Source organism: Polyodon spathula, chromosome 12 (genome assembly GCF_017654505.1).
Source record: "Polyodon spathula isolate WHYD16114869_AA chromosome 12, ASM1765450v1, whole genome shotgun sequence".
Classification (NCBI taxonomy): Eukaryota; Metazoa; Chordata; class Actinopteri; order Acipenseriformes; family Polyodontidae; genus Polyodon; species Polyodon spathula.
In genome coordinates, this window is record NC_054545.1 from 14,888,243 (window position 1) to 14,909,512 (window position 21,270).

General features: G+C 38.5%; 1 protein-coding gene across 1 annotated transcript in view; it reads left to right on the forward strand.

Moving 5' to 3' along the window:
- The window catches only part of rmdn3 (regulator of microtubule dynamics 3), a 61,127-nt gene that overhangs the window by 30,466 nt on the left and 9,391 nt on the right, over positions 1 to 21,270 (forward strand). Inside the window, exons 8-9 of the mRNA XM_041266646.1 lie at positions 17,071 to 17,146; positions 19,014 to 19,091. Of these exons, the coding sequence (XP_041122580.1) occupies positions 17,071 to 17,146; positions 19,014 to 19,091 (154 nt within the window). The remainder of the gene's footprint in view (positions 1 to 17,070; positions 17,147 to 19,013; positions 19,092 to 21,270) is intronic.

Here is a 21,270-nt window from a genome sequence, read left to right on the forward strand (position 1 = left end):
TCTGTTTCAATTAATGATTGTGTTTCAACCTACATATTGAATTGAAAACTTTTGGACAGTACTGTGTGTGTGTGTGTGTGTGTGTGTGTGTATATATATATATATATATATATATATATATATATATAAAAAAAATAAATATGGCATGTTCAGTAACTGGATTTGAGTATACGTTTTTGCCATCCTTAACCTCTGAGCATGCTAGTAATAATTATACATACTGGAAAGAACGTGTCCTATTATGCTAGATGTACAGTACCATTGTTGTATACAGTTGCAAGTTCCATTGCTCTACAGCATATGTTTTTCCAGTAGTATACCTTTGGTCAAGTGAATTTGAAAAACCCTGTATATGCTGGGAATACTTGCCCTGTATATACTGGCAGTGATTTGTCCCTTGTCTGTGCTGTAAGTACAGGAACATGTGATTGGCTCTCATGAGGTGTGTGCTGCCAATCTCTCTGGATTCAAACCAGCTTAACTTTTCCATCACTAACAAAATAGCCCTCAGGTTATTTGGTTTCTAATTGGAAAAACTAATTGCATATTTGCTTGACTTTCTGGATGACTTTGCACAACTCGCTTATTAGTTGTCCAGACATCGCTCAACGCAAGTAAAAAATAAATAAATGGACAAACCCTTTTATATTAATTACCTTTTTGCAATCTGTGTTAAAGTTAATCTTTAAACTTGCAGACATTCATTTTTCAGAGCAAACGTTCAGGCGCTGGGGGCTGCTGAGCCCCCTCGCTAATTGCGGAGGCTAGCTATAGAGAGCTGGGAGAGGAGAGCCGTAGCCCCTGTGATGATGCTGTTAATGATTCTGCCTGTCTGGGAGCAGCCCAACAGTACACCCAGCTGCTCAAAGATGTTCTACAAACAGTTTTACAAGTTCAGCCTTTTATTACTCATTAAATGTAAAAAAAAAAATGTATTCTCATTTTTGTATCCTGTGAAGTAATGAAAAAAAAAGTTGTTAAAGATATTAAGCACTATAGTATTTTCTCTTTTCTGGCCTTCACCAGGAGAGAATACAGAGGTTGCCTCTGTACAATTGTACCAAACGATGTAGTTAAGACTCAGTTGAGAGTACATTGCCTTGCCCCTAACTCCCATGGGTTACAGAAGTGAAATTGCCATCACCTTGCCGCACTACAGTGACTCCTACTGACCTGGAACCTGGCGAGGTTTAGCAGACACCTGTAGGGCTTGCCATTGCCCTCCTCGATGTAAAGAGGCAATTGGCTTGGTCGTGGGATCACGGGACACCCACTGACTTTCCATTCTGCTAAACTGTTGTGGGGAGTTGCTGCAGTGAGTGATCATAATTTGACATTCTAAATTGGCAGATGATAAAAAGAAAAAGCTCACTATGTTTTAATGAGTAGGCAACGTACTTTACGTGGAACAGGTTTGCTATGCCCACTGGGTGTTTTTATGTTGCCTATGTCACACAATAAAATAAGCCAAGAAACCTTAAGTGTCTATAAATTGTAGTATCCTGTATTTGGGCCCTACAGTACATTCTCACTGTAAGTAAACCAGATTTGCATGACTTGCGTGACAATGCATGCAGCCATTCCTTTTAATAGACATACACTTGTTACATAGACTCATTTTATATGCTGTGACGGAGTGGACTCTCATATCAAGAATATGGTGGCTTTAGGAGCCTGGGGGGTTGGGAGAGGACACTCCATCTTAGTAAAGCTGAAGTTACCAGGACGACATCTTAGTAAAGGCCTCCTAAATTGGATAATGTGTTGTGTTATTGAGGATAATGAGACTGGTTAGTTTGATGAAGAAAAAGGCCAAAGTTTGTGTGTTCTGTTGGTTGGGTTGAGTTTGTGTGGAGTGTGAACAAAAGAAAACTGAGGTAAAACCAGAGAGAGTTGTTTGGTCTGGAGACCTGCAAATGGACTAACTGTTAGGTCGGTCATAAGTTTAGTTAGAGGTCCGGAGAGGAGTTAGGTTTTTGTTTTGCTTTATTTTGTTTGGAAGGAAGTAAACAGACAGGCACTATCCTCTTTCACTGAAAGCAGATGTGAGAGTGCTTATTTTCCCACCATGGGGTTGGTGAGAGCGGACACAATGTGTGAACGATCAATTTATTGCTCTTTTAAAGCGATTAAAGATGCATATGTTTGGTAGAAATACTTGTGCATGAATATGAACTGTACCAGTGGTGAAAACGCTTAAGGTATGCAAGGTTGTGAGTTCGTACCCAGCCTCCACCATGTTACGCACCCATGAGATCATGCTATTATGTTAAGGTGCATATTCGCCTAATGTATTGCAAATGGTTTCTTTGCTTTTACTTATTAAAAATTCCAGTTTGCTCAAAAATAATGAGCTGCACCTTCGAGGAGGGTCCCCACTGGTAAATGCTATGTGACCCATTTCCATGTTTTTGGGAGCTTTGTTCTTGCTGGCTACTATTTGTCTTTAGTTTGGATTGAATTTACCCTTGATCCACCAACAAGCTCCATTGTTCTCTTAAACAGTTCTCGCAGACTTGTTCTTTATGATTGATAACATGTGGCCAGTTGTATGCAACTAGGTAATCCTCATACAAAGGCTATCAAGTTACCTCGTTCTACGACATCAGCAAAAAATGCATCTGAATATTCAATATATACAGTGAAGATCTCGAAATATAGAAACATTTTAAAAAATGTTGAAATGGTTTATTCATTTGACTAAACACATGAAAGCAAGTTGTTATGTAATGGTTTGGACAAACTAACCTCTTGGATTGTTGTACTCGATCACATGACTGGTAAGAATGACTGCATGATTGTAATCATCAGCCATTCACTCTCACTGCACTAGAAATACCAAGAAGCCTCTAGCTGAGTTATCGGTGCACTTGGCACCCATATTGGTACATTTTAAGCTGTAGGGAATTGCTTCTTATTGAGATGCTGATGGACATGAAACATAATTGTAATTGAGTGGTGCTTTTAATAGTTCATATGGTTGTAGTTATTTTGCATGCTCGAATTAGTGTTATTGTAAGGAGATGAAGCAGAAAGTCGATGATACTGTGCAGAGAATGCAACCCTAAATAAGGAGCTTTCGCTACCAAGCTTTATAAAACATTTAAATAAGCACTTTTTAAGCACAATTTATTGAGTATCTCTGAGTGTATCGAGGCAAATGTTTTTTTTTTTTTTTTTTTTTTTTTGTAATGGTATATATAGGTCACGATGAACAACTTCATGTTACTGATTTCTCTATGAATTTACATCCGCAGCACAAGATGAATGTTGCTGACATGCATGTTAATAAGATGTAGATTACGAGCTGCACTCAAACAAGTCATTAATCTGAACATGTGTTCTTGAGTGCAAATGAAGGAAATAGAAATAAACACAATGAATCTCCTGTTCCCATCCTCCCTAGGTTCTCATAACCTCTTGCTCCCACACATGCCCCTGAACACTACACTGCTCTAGAGGCCCGTGAATGATGTGGAATCCTTGTGACCTGTCTATTGGGATTTAGGTAGTAATTGCATTCCTCTTCTAAAGATCGGTAGTTAAAAACCACTGGACTTTCACTGTTGACATAAAAATGTTGGATTGAGGTGCCTTTCTAGTCAGGTATTTAGCCTTTTTAAAGGGATGTTTTATTTCTGTTAGTTTTTTGTTAGTTTTGCTTGTTTTACTGCCCATTTTCAGTGAGTTGCCAGCAAAAAACAGAATTGAAACATTCTCCTACTCCCTGTCTTTTTTCTTTTGCGCCCATCTTAAAAATGTTTTTCTAAAGCAGTGTCCTGCTGGCAAACTGGAACGGCCAGTGGAAATACTGTATCACTCGCATTAAAACACCTTGTCGTCATTCGCACACTTTCTTACAGAAAATAAAAAAGCACCTATTAAAGTTACCAAATCAGAAAAGTAACTCCCCACAACTGAAGGTCAGGAAGCATCCCACCACCAAGCCTGTTATGCTGTTGACAAGAAATGTCGGCGAGCTACCGGCTCCTTGATGGCAAAGGCCAGCCCTTCAGATATCTACTTAAACTCACTCTGCAAATTTGGTCCCTGATATTGCTGCCATCGTAACCTGCGGGAGCAGTAGTCCCAGCAAGAAGAGGTCTATGTAATGCCTAGAGAACATCGGCCTGCACACCACATGGTTGTGTCTGTGTCAGTGGAGCATTAAATTAGCTCTCTAAAAAAGTATTTTTGATGTCTTACTTTTCTAGTATTCTAATTCACATGGGTTGAACTGGGACCTTCATATGACTGCAATTGCCTACATTGTCACTCTATCAGGTTTTTACCTAGCTAGTCACAAAAGGAAAGATCCTTTAACAGCCTTTACGTCAAGGGTTACAACAGGAAGCCAGTATTTTAAGCCTGCCTTCAGAGATCTGTCCTAGGATTGACTCACAGCACCCGCAGCCCCTTCGGCTTTGGTTGGAGCTTTCACAGTTTATCTTGTTCTGGTCTCGGTTAAGAAGCTGGTTTTAATTTTGGATAATGGCTACCCGATCACCCTTTCCCCCTTGTTTGGCCGCAGTTAATGAATCATTTCCTCGAACATATGGTGAGAAAATAATTTTCAGCGCTGGTAGAGAAAAGATTTGGCTATTTTCAAGTGGAAAATTTAATTGTCCTGCCCCAAGTACCAATAACTGAAAATAATAAAGGAGTGTTTAGGGATGCACTGCAGTTTCAGATTCTGCCCCCCTGTAACCCACAGTTCAAAGACACACACATGCTAGCCCTCTTGCACAAAATGAACTCACATTTGTAATGGTGAAGAAATTCCTACTATATGTGCAGGAAGAAACTTTATAGCTTTATATTCCTTACTGTTGTTTGAATACTGTTAATGTTGCTGGTGAAGCCTAGTTACTTAAGCATATCAAACAAACTCCTCTATGTGCTAGCTGTGGGGGGAGGGGGGGGAGTTTTTGTAAAAATTTAACATGTGGATTTTGATTAAGTTGTTGAACATGCACTGATGAAAAGCTAGGGGGACTTCATTTTATAATACTTTATTTCTGTCTTTTGCTGTGATGTGGGATGTAATTCAGGGTATACTGTGCCTTGGTAATTCATTTTCTGTCACCCACTGTGTCATGTTTAGCACTATTTAAACATGTTTGTCAGTGACTAATTTCATGGTATTTAGATCTGAGGAGCGATGAGAGTTGTCTCTGGCTGGTTCCTGTGCTGTCGCCTGCATACAGAGTGCATGGTGCTTCTCTTGTATCCCCTCTGGTGGACAGTTACAGTTAGCATTCTGGCTGGGGAGTGCCCAACTACTGGAACTGCATTCACTGCAGCCCCCCACACACACGAGTACTGCTCCTCTATCAAAAGGGGATTTTGTTAAGAGAAACTTTTCCTTTAATGGATTAAGAGGGGAAGTACCCAGGACTTATTTGTATTTAATTACAAGTCTTTCACAAGATGTTAAGATTTTAAAAGATACTGTAAAGCAGGGGTCTCCAACCCTGGTACTGGAGAGCCCCTATCCATCAGGTGTTATATGTGTCTTTACATCATCAGTGGCTAAATCTGGAACACATGTTCATCTCGACTAATTAAGCCAATAATTGGTTCAGTTAAGTAACTGAGAGATTGGTTGAAATGAAAACCAGCAGCCACAGTAGCTCTCTTGGACCAGGGTTGGAGGCCCCTGCTGTAAAGGCTGCTACATGGATGTAGTGATTTTTACAGTGTCTTGGTTTTGAAAGAACCACACAGTGGGGGGATGGATCAGGAGGAATACAATTTGTTCCTCTTCACACTGGAGAAAGCAACTCGTTCATCTGACTCCTTCATTAACCAATACAGAATTGTTATTAAGAAATAGTAGCTAACAAAAGACTGGCTTCAGGAATCTTACTTGCCATGCCCTACCATTGACTATATAGCTCTCATTTCTTAGAAGGGCAGAATTGAGACATTATGGTAGAGCTTTGTTTCTTTCAGATACCAGTTCCCTATAGGTCCACTAAAATAATAAAAAAAATTCTCCCCCCCGCTCAAAAAATAAATAAATAAATAAAAAGGACTTCATATCACAGATATATCTGGGGGTAGCAGAATTCCCATAACATAGTGCTTCATTTTTTATTTTATTATTTGCCTAAACCTCCCTCCCAACATGTGCAAAATGGAGGACGTATGCAGTAAGAGAACAGTAAACCCTGTCTGCGTTCCCCCTGTGGCTCCACTTGTATCCACTTCCACTGGTAGCTCCAGAACACAACTGGCTCTCTGCAGAGCTCCCGGGCCTCCTGCTTACACAAGCTGTGCCTCAGCAGCAGTTTTTAATTTGCAAAACCAGGGAGGTAGTTTCATAAGGAGCAAAGGAGCATCTTTGGTGACTGCTTTGGCTGGCCAAGGAGATTTCACCGGTGGTTCTATGTCTTGAGTGTGTAACTTGAGTAGAATTATTACCTCTGACATTTTTTTGTTTTCCTACTTCCCTTGTAATCCCTTTTGAGTCATCCTCACGCTTTTTTTTTTTTTCTACTTAAGTACTCCCTTCAGTGAACCAGCATGGTTGCATGGTTAGCGATTCAGGGTTCCCCTTAGCATCCTAAGCTGTTTAACTTGGCAGCATTCCCCAATATTTGGATAATTAGCTGTTGATTCTTGAGGTTAGTGTAATTGTTTTTCTGCGTATCCTTGTGGAGCTGTGCAGCGTTGCAGGTGTCCGCTCATCTGTTTTTGTAAAGATTGTTTTGAGAGCCCCCAGCTTCCCCAGAGGTTGCTGTCTTTCATATTCATGTTGGATTAGTTGAAGCAGCAAGTACACTTCTTTGAGGATTTACTCAATTTACTGTTAAAACATTAGGTATTCTGTTTTCATTTGTGACATGTTTTCCTTATGATTTTTTCATAAACATCGCTATATAATTTGAATACATCACAGCAAGGAGGCTCTTCATTGTTTGATTGCTTATTTCAAGATTTATTCATTTAACAAGTATTACAGTATTTTGTTATTTTTTTTAAAAATGATACTCTGAATAGGATCTGCTATATATAGGAGGGTGTGTTCTGACATTCGAGGATCTGCTTGACAAAGATGTGCTGCTATGTTTTATTTAGTTTGCTGCTTTATAAACATTTCCTTTTAGATGCAGAACTAGTCTGAGAAATATAAATACTGTTTACACTATTGTTATAAGCAAAATTAACAACTAACTATGCAAGTTGTTTTTTTTACACAAGGGAACTTAAACATGAGACAAAAAACAGGCATCTGTATATACAGTGGTTAATCTCAAAGCTAAATTTATAGTTGCAGTAAGAAAATAAATGATTATTAAGCAATAAAACCCAAGTTAGTAAGATGACTGCGTCAGGTTGGTAGAGCAGTTGCTACTGTACAGACAAGGTCAACTATCTTATCTGGGTTTTATTTTGATTATAAACTTGTAATTGTTTAATCTCTAATTTGTTTGTTTTATTTAACTTTTCAGTGTTTTGCTTTCCTTCTATTTTGCTGCTTTTTTTAAGCTAGACATTCTATCTCAAAGTCCATCTACTTTTAGTTTTTTTTAATTTTATTTTTTTTATAAATTTAGCAGTCTCCAATTTTTTACTCCGGTTTTCAAACCCAATTTAGTGTCCCCAATTATTACCTGTATCCTCAGCTCACCGTTCGCAAACCCCCCGGCAACTTGGGGAATGGAGGCTGGAGCACGCGTCCTCCAAAACATGCTCCTGTCAATCTACCATTTTTCACACTGAATCCACAGCGAAGCCACTAGAACTATAGCGCCAGAGGACAACACATATCTGGCAGCTCCACTGGCGCCCTGTCGGCCACAGAGGTCGTTGATGCGTGGCGAGCTGTGGATTCCCCTGCCGACCTAAGCCCTCCCCACCCCCTAGGAACTCCCGGTCACGGTCGGCTGTGTCATAGCCTGGACTCGAACCCCCAGACTATAGGGCACATCCTGCACTCCACATGGAGCGTTTTTACTGGATGCGCCACTCGGGAGCCCCCCTACTTTTGTTTTTTAATGTTTATTTTGGAAGATATTGGTGAATTCCCACTAAAGTCAACCACTTACCATCACCAAGCTGACTTCTGCAAATACATTACTCCAGCGACAGGTCTATATGATGTTTCCTATTAAATGATTAAGAATGTAGAGTACATTGAAGTTAGATTACAAGTGACTTGTAACTGCAAAACAACCATTTGTCTGCCTAGTAACACACCTTGCTGGTGATCTTAACCAATGATTGCGTATCTGTATAACTGTGGCTGTTGTATTTTTGTGATGGCATTAGTGAAATTTTGGTTGAAGACACAAATGACTGAAAAAATATCGGTGATAAAAAGAAAACAATATCTAATGTTCCTGTTCCTTTGGAGATGCTGTTCAGATCAAGTTTCTCTGGGAAAAGATTAGTCGCTCCTGTTTTCTCAACTGTTTTTTTTTTTTTTTGGATCCTGTTTAATTGGTTTGTTCAGAAATAGCAGAACAAGGCTCTGATGTCCATTGTGGCAAGCAGCAAGTGTAAATTTCTGTCATCGGATCTCAAACATCAGTGTTTGCAAATGCTTGTCTCCTTACACAATTTTCTAAGTATTCTCAGCTGGAGGAGCTATGAGAGAACTAGCATCCCTTGTTTGGGTTTCAGCAAGGCAGTCTGTTTTGTAGTGCTGTGGTCTCAGCATGGGGGGAAGGGTTGTCCACAAGAACTATAGTGGGCAAATACGCACACAGCTCCCATTGTGAAAAGAGCATGTGCTCATTTGCATTTATGAAGCAGTCGTTTTGAATCCCTGCAAAAGATTACTGTATTTATGTGGTTTTTATTAGCAGAAGCCGAGACACAGATACTTTTCTCTAGGTTTGACTTTTTGGCTCAGTTTATTGGCAGAGGGGTAAAAGCTTTAAACTGTACCGTGGGGTTTAAATGTAGTTTGGGTCAAAATAGATCAGAAGCTATATTATTGCTGACCATGGGCTGGCTGCTTGAAATCAGTTCTGGTCTTGGTTGGGATCAATTCCTGTTTTTCAACTCCAATTCTTTTTTTAAAATCAATTCCAGTTCCAATTCAAAGGATATTTTAGAGACAATTGTTGTGATTTTTCAGTTGCTTTAATTTGAAGCCATTTTAATTGACTAACGGTGACTTTAAATGAAGTAATTTGTTTCCACTCTGAGAAACTTATTTTAACAGAATGCTGCAAATTGCAGTTTTGATCAATGATGTGTAGGAATTGATTTGACAAAGGAATTAGTAATGGAATTGGAATTGAAAAGTAGGAATTGACCCCAACCCTGTTCGTTGATGTAATTCATAGTGGACAGGTGCAAATCATGACAGAATATAATGATGCATCAAAGGCATATAGTAGGACTAAAGGCTGGCGTGGAGACTGGAAAACCTCCTCACCTCTTGATATGGGGTCCCTTTAGGGCTTGACTGAGTCTGGGAAAGGACAAGTCTATACATTGGGATTTTTGCCAAAAATGAATTATTAGGAAGTGCTTTTTACTTTTGATGGAACTACCATATGGAATACTTGCAGAAATTAACTTGTCTATTGCCACATTCTTATATGCTGTCCATGTAGGCCTACTTGTGCAGTTTTGCTAATGTTAAGGTAATTTTTTCTATTTATGCATCTTCTGTTAATTAGACAGTAATACTGTATAGTAAGTATTCTACTGTAATGCAAGTAGGCTGGCAGCTTGAATGTTAATGGCGCTGACGCATAGTTTAGTGGAAAGTAACTCTTGATTGTTCAATAGCATGAAATGAAACACTAAGTTGCTTTCTGAGTTCATTTTGCGCTTTAGTCTGACAAGAGGGGAAAGGAAGATGTGGGGGAACCTGTGCCACATCAAAGCAATGAGGAGTGGCAGGGTATTTCTTTTGTTGACATGGTTGCATAAAAACGTAGTAGTAAGGCTCGGAGCCTTTGCCCAAGGACCTTCACCACAGGTGTTCTGTTTAGCTATTCCCATGACGTTTCTTACTACGTTTTATTAAACAGCTAACAATGAAGTCCAGTCAAAGTTTGGTTATCCAAACAGCCCCTTGGTAACCTGTCTTGTTGCAGTGCTCGCTAGTCTTGTTGTCATAGTGTATGTGTTGTACAACAAGTGTCAAGATATCTAGCAACTTATATATATTTATGTGGTAGTCATGATTTAAATTTTGCTTGACTGGATCTCATTTTGGAATATTCAGCTATGTCCAAAAGTTTTTTGCATCACCTAGAATTTTTGAATTGAGACAATAATAAAACACCTAAAAACTATTTGAACATAATTTAGATCTTTTATTTAACATTATGTAATCAAAGAAACAACAAAATGATTTTGCAAAAGAAACCATAGTAGTATAGTAGTTCATATTAGATTTCGAAATGTCACATTTTTCCATTTGTCAGTTTTTTTAAGTATATGACACTGCAAGTTGTTTTGCTTTATGTTGATTTACCGTAAAGCGTTGTATAAGTCGATTTTCTAGGCATTTTTGTGGGGTCCTTAAAAGGGGGGAGCGGCTAGTACAGCGGTGCGACGTATGCACCTGTGTGTCTAATATTAAACTACTATACCAGTACCAAAGCCATGGTTATGTCTCGCACAAACTTAGTTGTCAACAACACGATTTATTTGTTCAAGATCTACGGCATTCGGGTCGTTTTGCAATGTAGAAACACAAAACCACTGTTTTAATTAAAAGGTTTTAATTTTTTACTCTCATACCCTTATTTGTTTTGAATGTTAAATGCAAGCTTTCAGACTCTTGACTGACCTCCTCCAAATGTCACAAATATACTGCTTCCTTTAGTGTTAACACAATAGCTGTCAGTCTTTATGAATTTCCTTATTCCCACCCTCCCGAGCCATTGATTTGTTAACATTCAAACTGAACTCGCGCCTGGGATCTGTACCAAACAGCTATTGGTTAGAAAGCTGAGTAGTAAACTTTTCAAAATGCTACTCGACAGGTTTGGAGTTGCGCGTTGTTAAATTTGCCAAAATATATCTTAATCGCAGTGCTGGAGAAACTGTACGTGACTGGAGACAAAACAAAGACAAACTTAAAATGGCCAAAGAAAAACGAGCTGATCGAGGAGAGTGTTTGTGGCCCGATTTTGTTTCAGTGGAGTGCTTTGAATGGCTTTAATACATACTGTGTCATGTTCTAAATGCCAGTGCAATGCAGAGGTGCACTTGTTAAGTATGTATATGGTTATGGTTCTGATTAACAAAACAAAATTGTACAGCTGGAAATTGAATGCAATTGTACTGCACCGTATGCAACACTAAAATGTTTTGTTTTTTGGTTATTAGATGGTGCATGCTTATTTATTTTTTTAATTGATGCAAGCAGCACTGTTTTAATACTTTTTAAATTTGAATTAATACAACACATTTTTAAAAGCCAATGCTCCAGGAACTATTGTCTAAGTATGGTTTTGGAAAGAAATGTTCATTAAAACAAAGAAGATTTGTTCTTGAACTTGTGGGTACTTGATTAGCTCAAATAAAATACAGGTAGTTTAACACAGATGTGATGTACGATGTATAACTTGATTTTACGCTCTTAATTATTACTGTTTAAATTTTGAAAAACAAGTAGTTTCTAGCACTTTAGCTAAAAGCAAAAAACAACACTAAAATTATAATTGAATGAAATGTTGCAGGCAAGGGTTATTTTGAAACTAAACCTGTGTATATTTCTTTATCAGTGTTGAGCATGTAGGAAAAAAAAAATATTGTAAAAAAAGTATTTTAAATACAAAAAAGGTGTTTTCCTAAAATTGAAGTCTCAAAAAGGGGGGAGCGACTTGTACGCTAGTGTGGCCTATAAAATAATTTTTATGGTACTATCTTAATGTAACATTATGCAGCAGGTTTCCTATGACTTTAATTATGTAGGGGGATGCAAAATGTTTAGCCATAGCTGTATCTTGCATTTATTCAAATCCAACAACAGAAGGACTAGGAGAATGTCACAGCTCCAGATTACGGCAAGTTCTTTAGCAGAGCTTGATTTAAAGGGAAGTAATTCCCTGATATCACCCGTTAAATATCGGTTTAAACACACTGTTCCTAAATGTTGTACTTGTTATATAAACTGAATACTCCATGAAAGTTCATTGCGTATTTTGCTGATTTCACTCTTCAGGATAGCTGTAAACAGTTTAGCTGTCATTTGTGGAGCAACTACGGGAATCTGAACATTTATGGTGTTTTCTGTTTATAGTCAGCCTCTCTCTCCAGTAATTTACAGTACTGTATGTTTTTAAATGTATTAAAGTGAAAGGGTGTGTAATAGTCTCTTGATTAGGAAAGTCATATAAAAATGTCAGTAGCAAATTTATTATTTTTAAAAACAATAAAAAAAAAAGACATTAAACTGCAGGTAATTACAAATAGAATTATCAGAAAATGTGTATCGGTTGGTTTGTTTTGGGATTGTTCACATGATTCAGTACAGTACAGAATTAAGTAAAGAACGCAACAACAAAATTAAACAAAGGCCACTACAATGTAAACCAGTGGACAGTTTAGCACCCTAGTTTAAACACTTCATCAATGTGAGGGGAAGATGGAATTTGCCAAGTAGAATTTTACATGTATAACAGAAAATGAGCTTTTACCACAAAACTAAACAGCTGCCAACACTTAGAGTAAGTAACAGGGTTCCGAACAGTGTAGCATTACATGTTCCCACGTGTTGCTACAACTGTTTAAGCAACAGGTAACAAGCAGTAACGGTCCGTGATGTGATACAGAAAAGAATAGCCAGACAGAGCATGTCATCTTTTCTGTTTGTGTTTTTAAATTGCTCTTCCTGCAGTGGTTCCCAACCCTGGTCCTGGGGATCTCCTGTGTTTGCTAGTTTTCATTCCAGCTGTGCTCTCAATTACTTAATTAGACCCTTAATTGAACTGGTTTTGTTTAATTAGACTTTTGTAATTGTTTTCTGTTCCTAAACAAATGCAGATTTCAAGTTAGCTATAATATTTTATAAGTAACTTGAACTATGCAACTGTTTAAGACCTGAAAACTATTTAAAAAGGTCTAATTTAAGCATATTCAGTTAAGGGTCAAGTTAATTGAGAGCTCGGCTGAAAACCAGCAGACTCAGGGGGTCCTCGGGACCAGGGTTGGGAACCACTAATTAGAGGACTGATCTCAAACCCCAGAACACTAGAGCGGACATTATGAATAGAGCTTTGAAACAGACTTTAAAGTTATAAGTAGGGCCCTACCCATTTTACAACCATGAAAAACGTGACACGGACCATGAAATTCATTCTGGACCATGAAATTCATTCTGCACCGTGAAATTGCGTTTTCTGTACTTCTACCCTGCACTAAAATCCAATGAAGTTATATGTACTGATATAGGTTCTGAAGCGATTTGTTAACTTGTTTCAGTTCGGTTTTGTTTTTGCAGTTACAGATATGGCAAACTTTCCCATGCATTTGGGGGTTTGGAACGCAGCCGTTTGATTGTGATTAATTATGTATTTCAAAATGCATCACGTAGCCTATTGCATTTGACTGATACATCAACACCAGTTAACCATTGTTCTGTTTCAGGCCTTTTTTATGTTTTAAACCCAAATATCATCTTGTACCTTTTTTTGTTTTTTCAGTGGGCATACTTAAAATGTAATTTGTAACATTTGTCATTGGATGTATTAACTTTATTTTAATAGCAACATAAAATGTGTGAATGAAAATAAAAGATGATCTAGCTTTGAGGCCCACTGCCGCAACATAGTGGCCTGATTTGTTTTTTTTTTTTAAATATAAAAAAGGGTTCATTTGTTGTAGGTAATTAATTGTATTGCATTTGTGAGCTGGACATATGTTTTATCCTTTGACTTTTAGTTTTAAAACACACAAAATTAAAAAAAAAGAAAAAGAGTTACAGGAAACTGCATTAGATTAAACCATGCCAAAAGGTTTCCTTAAACATAATTGACAGCATTTCCTTTATGCTTCTGTTGAATATCTGATTTGGAGCTTCTTATAAAAATGTATTGCAGGACAGGGTCAACGTATGAGCTTCTGTTCTGTTATAACCTGGAACAAAGTACATTTTTAAATATGGAAGCACAATGTGTAACTTTAAATTAGTTTATGCTTTTTTTTTTTTTTTTTTTTTTTTTTTTTTTTTTAAATTTAGTCCTCACCAATTTTTTACCCTGGTTTTTCTCCCCAGTTTGGTATGCCCAATTATTATCTGTATCCTCGGCTCACCACTCGCAAACCCTCCCGCCCACTCGGGCTGTGGATCCACAGCGAGGCTGTCAGACCTATAGTGCCAGAGGACAACACAGATCTGGAGGCTCCACTGCAGAACCATGGGCGCCCTATACACTACAGGGGTCCTAAGCCCTCCCTACACAGGCAGCGCTCTGCCAATTGTGCGCTGTCCCCTAGGAACTCCCGGTCACAGTCGGCTGTGACATAGCCTGGACTCGAACCTGCGATCCCCAGGCTATAGGGCACATCCACGTGGAACGCCTTTGCTTGATGTGCCACTCAAGAGCCCCTTGAGTTTGTGCTTTTAAATAGAATAGGGAGGGCTTAGGTCAGCCAGGGTGTCCTCAGTTCACCGCGCACCAGCGACCCCTGTAGTCTGTCTGGGCGCCTGCGGGCTTGCTTGTTAGCTGCCTGGGAGCTGCGTTGTCCTCTGATGCTGTAGCTCCTGGGTGGGTGCATGGTGAATCTGCAGTGTGTAAAGAAGCGGTCGGCTGACGGCACACGATTCGGGGGACTGCGTGTGTTGATCTTTGTCGCTCCAGAGTCAGCGCAGGGGTGGTAGCGGTGAGCCGAGCCTGACTAATAATTGGGCATTTCAAATTGGGCAATAAAAAAAATTTAAATGGGCGGCGACTTAAATTTAAAAAAAAGACAAAATGCAGTAAATAGAGACTAGTAGGCATAATACCTTTTGTATTACGCTAGCATTTAGCTATGCCTTCTGATCCCCTTTGTAGAATTGTACATACTATGTAATAAATAATGTAAATTGATGCATGTATTCCATTTCGGCGTGCGTGTCCTTGAAGGAACATTGCAGGTGGCATGCTGCGCACGTACGTTTATTTATGTAAAAGTCATCTCTCTTTTTTTTTTTTTTCCAATCATTGTAATTGTTGGCACTCCACAGTGGCAGATCTCTGACTTCTGTGATTCAGAAAGACTTTGCCCAGGAAAAGAAGGGGGGGTTGTTTTCATTGGCAGTATGGACAACTGCTACCTTGGAGATGCTGGGCCACTGCGAGCCATATGTCTTACCTCCTAGCAGCCCGGGGGGGGGGGGCTGCTCTGATGCAGAGTCAGCCAAAGTACAGACCTCAATCTAATGGGTTCTGTGGTGCTATGTGATCCCTGCAATGAGAATTAAGGCAGACTCACCGACTCCTGCTTTCACTACACTCTGTTGTACTGTGTAATTACATAGAGAAAAGCAACTCCTTCACCACTGTGGGGAAGTTATTGTTACCAAACTGTGGCCATCTGGAATCTTGTGGTTTGACCAGGGTCATAAACCTCCTGGTACACACTGAGCGAGCACTGTGCCTCTCAGCACGTCGCTTTATTTTATTTTTAACAGAATTCTGTAATATCCTTCTCTGTTCATAAGGCCGTACACTGTGCAGTAGTTGAATATTGATTGTGAGTCAAGCTCAGGTTTAGAGACCCTTTAAATGACCTTGTTTCTTTAATGCAGGAGTGGCCAAAGTTGGTCCTTTTTCCACTCCTGGTCTGTTCTAAATCGTAAAATTGAACCAATTAAACATCCATCAAGACCCTGAAGTAGTTTAATTATGTCATTTTAACTGCTGAACATAGAGTGGAGTGGCCCTCCAGGAGACAGATCAATGGGTCTTAACTGTGATGCTTCATGGATTGTCTTGACCTTGTGTGCTTGCCAGTTCTCAGATTCCCTGAGAAGTCAACCCAGATTTGGAATTAATCTTGCCTTTAGTTAAGTGCACACTGTTTATAACAGCCTGTCACTACTCCTGGTTGTTTGAATAAAGTGGACAGTAGAGATAAGATATGGTAGAGTAGTGCAAATTAAATGGGCTTCAGAGTTGAAATGAGACTTCGCTCAAAACACATTCAAAAAAAGGCTTTGTATTTGTTCATCAAAGATATCACATCTTGCGGTTTGTTGCTTTAACTTTTGCAATTACAGGAGCACTAACAAACAACTGAGCCCACAGTCTGTCACCCCTGGAAAAACAGTACTGTTTATTGAATCTAACTTGTATAACTACAGCTCCACCCCTCAGTACAGTTGGTAGGCTATGTGCACATACATTAGAGTTAAAGATGTAAAGTTCTGATGTAATTCATGTGGTCTACTTTTGAATAGAAAAACAAGGTTGTGGGAATTAATACATTCTGCTGGGAAATTAAAAAAAAAAAAAAAAAACATGCAGGGCAGATTAGCAGCAGGGGTAAATTTGAATTATTTGAAATGATGGGAGTTCTTAGATCTAAATGAATATGCCTGTTTTATTTAAAAAGCAAAACAAAAAAAACAAATTTTCTTCGATACAGGGTTCTATTAACCAAGTGTAAATTATCTACAAAAGCACAACTCGCTATGTTTGGGATAGTCGTTTTTTTTTTTTTTTTTTTTTTTTTTTTTCAATCATTTCTAACAACTGGGTGGAGTTTCATTAATTCTCCACCCAATACCTCTTAATTTCCCTCTCAAACACCACTGTATTTCTGTATTTTTATCATGTAAAAAACAAAAATGTATTTGACAATTTGGGTATAAACTCTTTAAGAGAACATTATGCTCAATACTATTGGATCTACTTGCACCTTCCCTCACAGGGACAGAGCGTTTTACAACAGAAGCAGTGTGTGAGAGAACAGCTTCATCATCTTTGCTTGAGATGATAGCATCTTGACAAAAATCTATTTCAATATTGTGCTTTATGTCCTTCGCTTACCGTGGTTTCTGCTTGGAAACATGAGTTTTTACCTCAGTATCTCCCATTATGTTAACATATCAGGAAATGATCCATTAAACCAGTGTCTCCCCCCCCCCCCCCCTCCCTCCAGGTTTGCGGTTTTGATGGGCCTCGCATCTCACTACGAGAGCATGCATGGACGCCTCAAGAGTGGCTACATTTTTAAGGTAAATACAAATTGTTTTAAAATAAGTTATTTTCTGTATGTAGGGGTAGCACCGAATAGTTGACCTCAAAAACTGGTAGTCGACAAATCGCATGCTACAGCCATGTGTTTGTGGGTTTTAAATCTAGGAATGTCAGTTGTTTGTATTCAGCTATCTAAATTTAAAAACACAATTAAGTGTGCAGTTTCAGATGGATGGGAGTGCAGTTGCGGTAGCGCTACATATGTATTACTAGTCCTCCTCCTATCAGTTTGTTTCAGGTTGTTGTTTTCCTCCATTCCTTCCCATTTGTTGACTGTAGTGGTTTGGTGCTATTCTGGCAGTGTGTTTCACTGGAGATAAAATGTCTGTTTTGCTTGCCTTGCTTTGACACAACAACCCTTACTGGCCAGGCGCCAGATGAGGTAGGGTGGCAACCAGCAAAGCTGAACGCTCACCTCCAGGTTTAAGAAGCATGGCAACATCCGTTGCATATGTTCGCTGTTTGAAAAGAGGCAAACAGCTGGGGAGTGGGAAGAGAGATCACTATTGATCTTCTGTCGACTTGATTTCAATATGTTAGTTGCAGTGTTGAGGTCACACAATTGGGAATTTCAAATTTGGGGGGAAAAATACAAGATTAAAAATAAAAGGCCAAATCCATTCAACAATATCCAAAGCAAACAAAAATATCAAACAGTTAAATTTGGAAAAAGAAAGGTTAATTGGCTAAAGCGAATGACTGCTTTGTGTGCAAAAGAAGTGCAATAATTATAACAAGATATTGTTGGCTGAAGTTTGTTTGTAAAAGCCAGAACAGGCATAGCTGTCCAATATAATTTCTAGGACTGTGCTCTTGCTGTTCTGCTGCATTATTTCTGAAGGTACCCAGACTAACATGGCTGTTAAAGCTGAAGTGTTCCACGGTCTTTTAATGTACACGAATCGATGCCACAGTGACTGTTCATCACATTCCTCAGCATTACCATTCACAGCACAGAACCAAGCCTGATTAGCTCTCCAGCTTTACATTTTAAAGGTATTTTCAGCTACAGGCACACAAGCTCACATGCTTTCTTAAAGCTGTTTTGTCACTGTGAGCTAAGCAGCCACCCTTGGCATTGCCATGATTGTAGCTAACAAAATTCATTATTATTCATTATTCCGGTCTGAAATGTTTTGAAAAAAAATTGTTATACTAAACATATTTAATTTTAAAACATTGGTTAAAGAAATATCTGTTTGCAGGCCATGCTTTCAGTTGTGTTGCACGTGCTTGATCGTTTCACCTGAAGGGTCCCCAACTCTTCAATGGCTTCTTTCCTGTTATTAACAACCCGCTGATTCCCCTATTGACTGAAAATTTTGCAGCCAGTAACATGCTTTGTCCTAGACGACACTGCTATGCTGAAATGCCATCAGGAAGGGCAAGCGTTACAAATTTCCTGAGAATAAGGAGTATAACTTATTATAATCTTTAATCTAGTGCCAAATATCAGGTTTAAAAATACATTGTTATAACATGGATTTCTTTCAGAGCTGCACATTTGAGATGTAGCTAATGCAAGTGTAAAACAGGTCATTTATGGAATTATCTTGTTAGCTACAACCAACTTAACAGAAGGATTTGAGTGCAATATGCTATACTGTAGGTATGTCTGAATAGAAGCACCAATGTATTTTCAGCATGAGCTTTATCAACCTAGAACCTTCTCAGATATGTCAGAAATACATGTGGCATGGAACATTTTTAAAGCTCTGTTTTAATGGTTGAAAGGGGTCCTTTCTATGAGTCTTATCTTTGTACTGTCTTCTATTCATCATGGTTGCCTCTGTTTTCCAGATGACCTTTTTGTGACCTGTAACTGTGTTTTGTCATTTTATACAGGAACACATCGATAAGGCAATCTCCTTGAAGCCCAATGACCCAATGTGCTACTATCTGCTCGGAAGGTGGTGCTATGATGTAAGATAAAGAGGTTATAGGTATTGTGTCTGTGTGAGGGGGTGGGGAAGGTGGGCATCTTTGGTACCCTTACCCTCAGGGATCCACGGACTTCACTGCTAGTATTTGGAATGCTCTTCCTGCTGATTGATATACAAGTGGACCCTTGACTAGTTTGAAATACCAGTAAATACTGACCTATTTTCTGTGACCTTGAAGTCATCAATGCAAGTATGTGTTGTCTTGTCTGTAGGCCTCTCCTCAGCCACAATATCTTCCAGATGCCACACTTTTAGTATAAAATCCTGGTTAAGATAGTTGGCTTTTCAAATACATTGTAGAGATTGTGTCACGACGGCGAATGCAATTCTGGAAATAATGGCAGCACCCAGTTGTTTCCATAGTAAAATGGATTAAACAAAAAAGGGACTCCAGCGTGCTTTAAAAAAAATCCCCCCCCCCACCCCCCCCCCAAAAAAAAGCCTTCAACTGTTTATTGAAAGTGTAAAAAGTGTATTGAAAACCTATTATTACTACTGTGGTTTGGATAGAAATTCAGTTACCAGCAGTTGGATGCTATGGTACCGTACGTCTCTTTTATTGTTTTAATATGGGAGCAATTATGGGACAGAAGTTTAGAGTAACTGCAGGTCACAACTACCAACAAAGCAAATCCAGTGAAATGGAACCAAGTGCTCTAACCGCACTAACCTTGCATTGATAGCTGTGCTGTTCACTCAATCAGAGCACTGTCATGCACAACTCCTAATACTAGGAAAACATGTGAAACCTTAGTAATCTGTTTAATTTTAGTCCTTGCTAAGCAAGCATATCCCTGGAGAAGATGGAGATGCCCATACCTAGAATCCGGTATATATATATATATATATATATATATATATATATATATATATATATATATATTATATATATATATAAAATATAAAATAACTATAAATTTTTTTTTTTTTTCCTGAGCTGCAGTGTCAGCCAGCAGTTGTGAATAGCAGAAACCTTTTTATTTTATTTATTTTTTATTAACATCCCGCTCCAAAGTTGTGATGTTTTTACATTTGCAGTTTACTAAAGTGATCAATTTAGAAATACTAAAATAAATGTTATACATACTATGTCTTCAATCACTCAAATGCCAAATGTTAGTAACAGGCCTCCTTTGTAGATATATATCTGGTCTCTTGTCACTGTGGTAAGAACTTGAATTGTATTTGACGATTCTGATTGTATGACAGATGCTAATTCTTCTCAGTTAAGCACCTTTAAGTCCAAGACTGATACAACATTCAACAGGTACCATAATCACAGAAGCACTGTTTTTACAGACCCTGTTTAAAGTCCTTTAAATGTTTCCAGATATAAAATGTGATAGCACAATCCGGGCAGCAATGACTGTGGGGAGGCTTTGTTTATACAAGAAGTCAGATGATCTCTAACCCAGACAGGCGGTTTTGAATCACAATATGAAGAAATATGTTATTGAACAACCTGATTGCAGACTGCTCAAAACAAATAGTGGTGTTTTTTGTTGTCTTAGGAGGAATCACAGGGGTGTGTTTTGTTTCAATCAATTTGTGAGAAGCCCTGAAGATGGTTCTCTTGTGTTTTAATTGTGAGGCATGTGTAGATGAATAAACACAGCAAATGCTAGATACATTTAGACTATTACGTTTAGGTATTTATGTTTTGAAGAGATATGTTGTAACTACAGTCGTGTCTGTGCATTCATTTCCCCCCTTTACTGTTTTTAGTATTTAAAGCTTTATCAAAAGAATGAATGAGTAACTACTGTGTCTTTCCAGTGCTGTATGTATCCCCTCACTCAAAACATGCAGACCCTTGTGCACAGATTATGTCGGTCCATCTTTCAATTTCATGGTGAACTCTGCAACTGCCTTGATTTTAAACTAAGACCATGACCAAATAAGTTATACAAGGTCCTTGTGAGTGGCAGAAAATTGATACAACACAAGATTTCAAGCAGAAACCTGTTTTATCATTCTGTTTTTATTAAAATGAATAATTGCGTTATTCTAATTACATACTGCTCATAAAGGACTATTGGTTTTTAATCCACTGCATTCCTCTGCCTTGTTTTATCCAGAAAGAAGGCACTAGTTGTTAGGAATGGCTGAAAAATGTAATGTGCAATTTATATGTGCATAAATGTTTGATCAGGTACTTG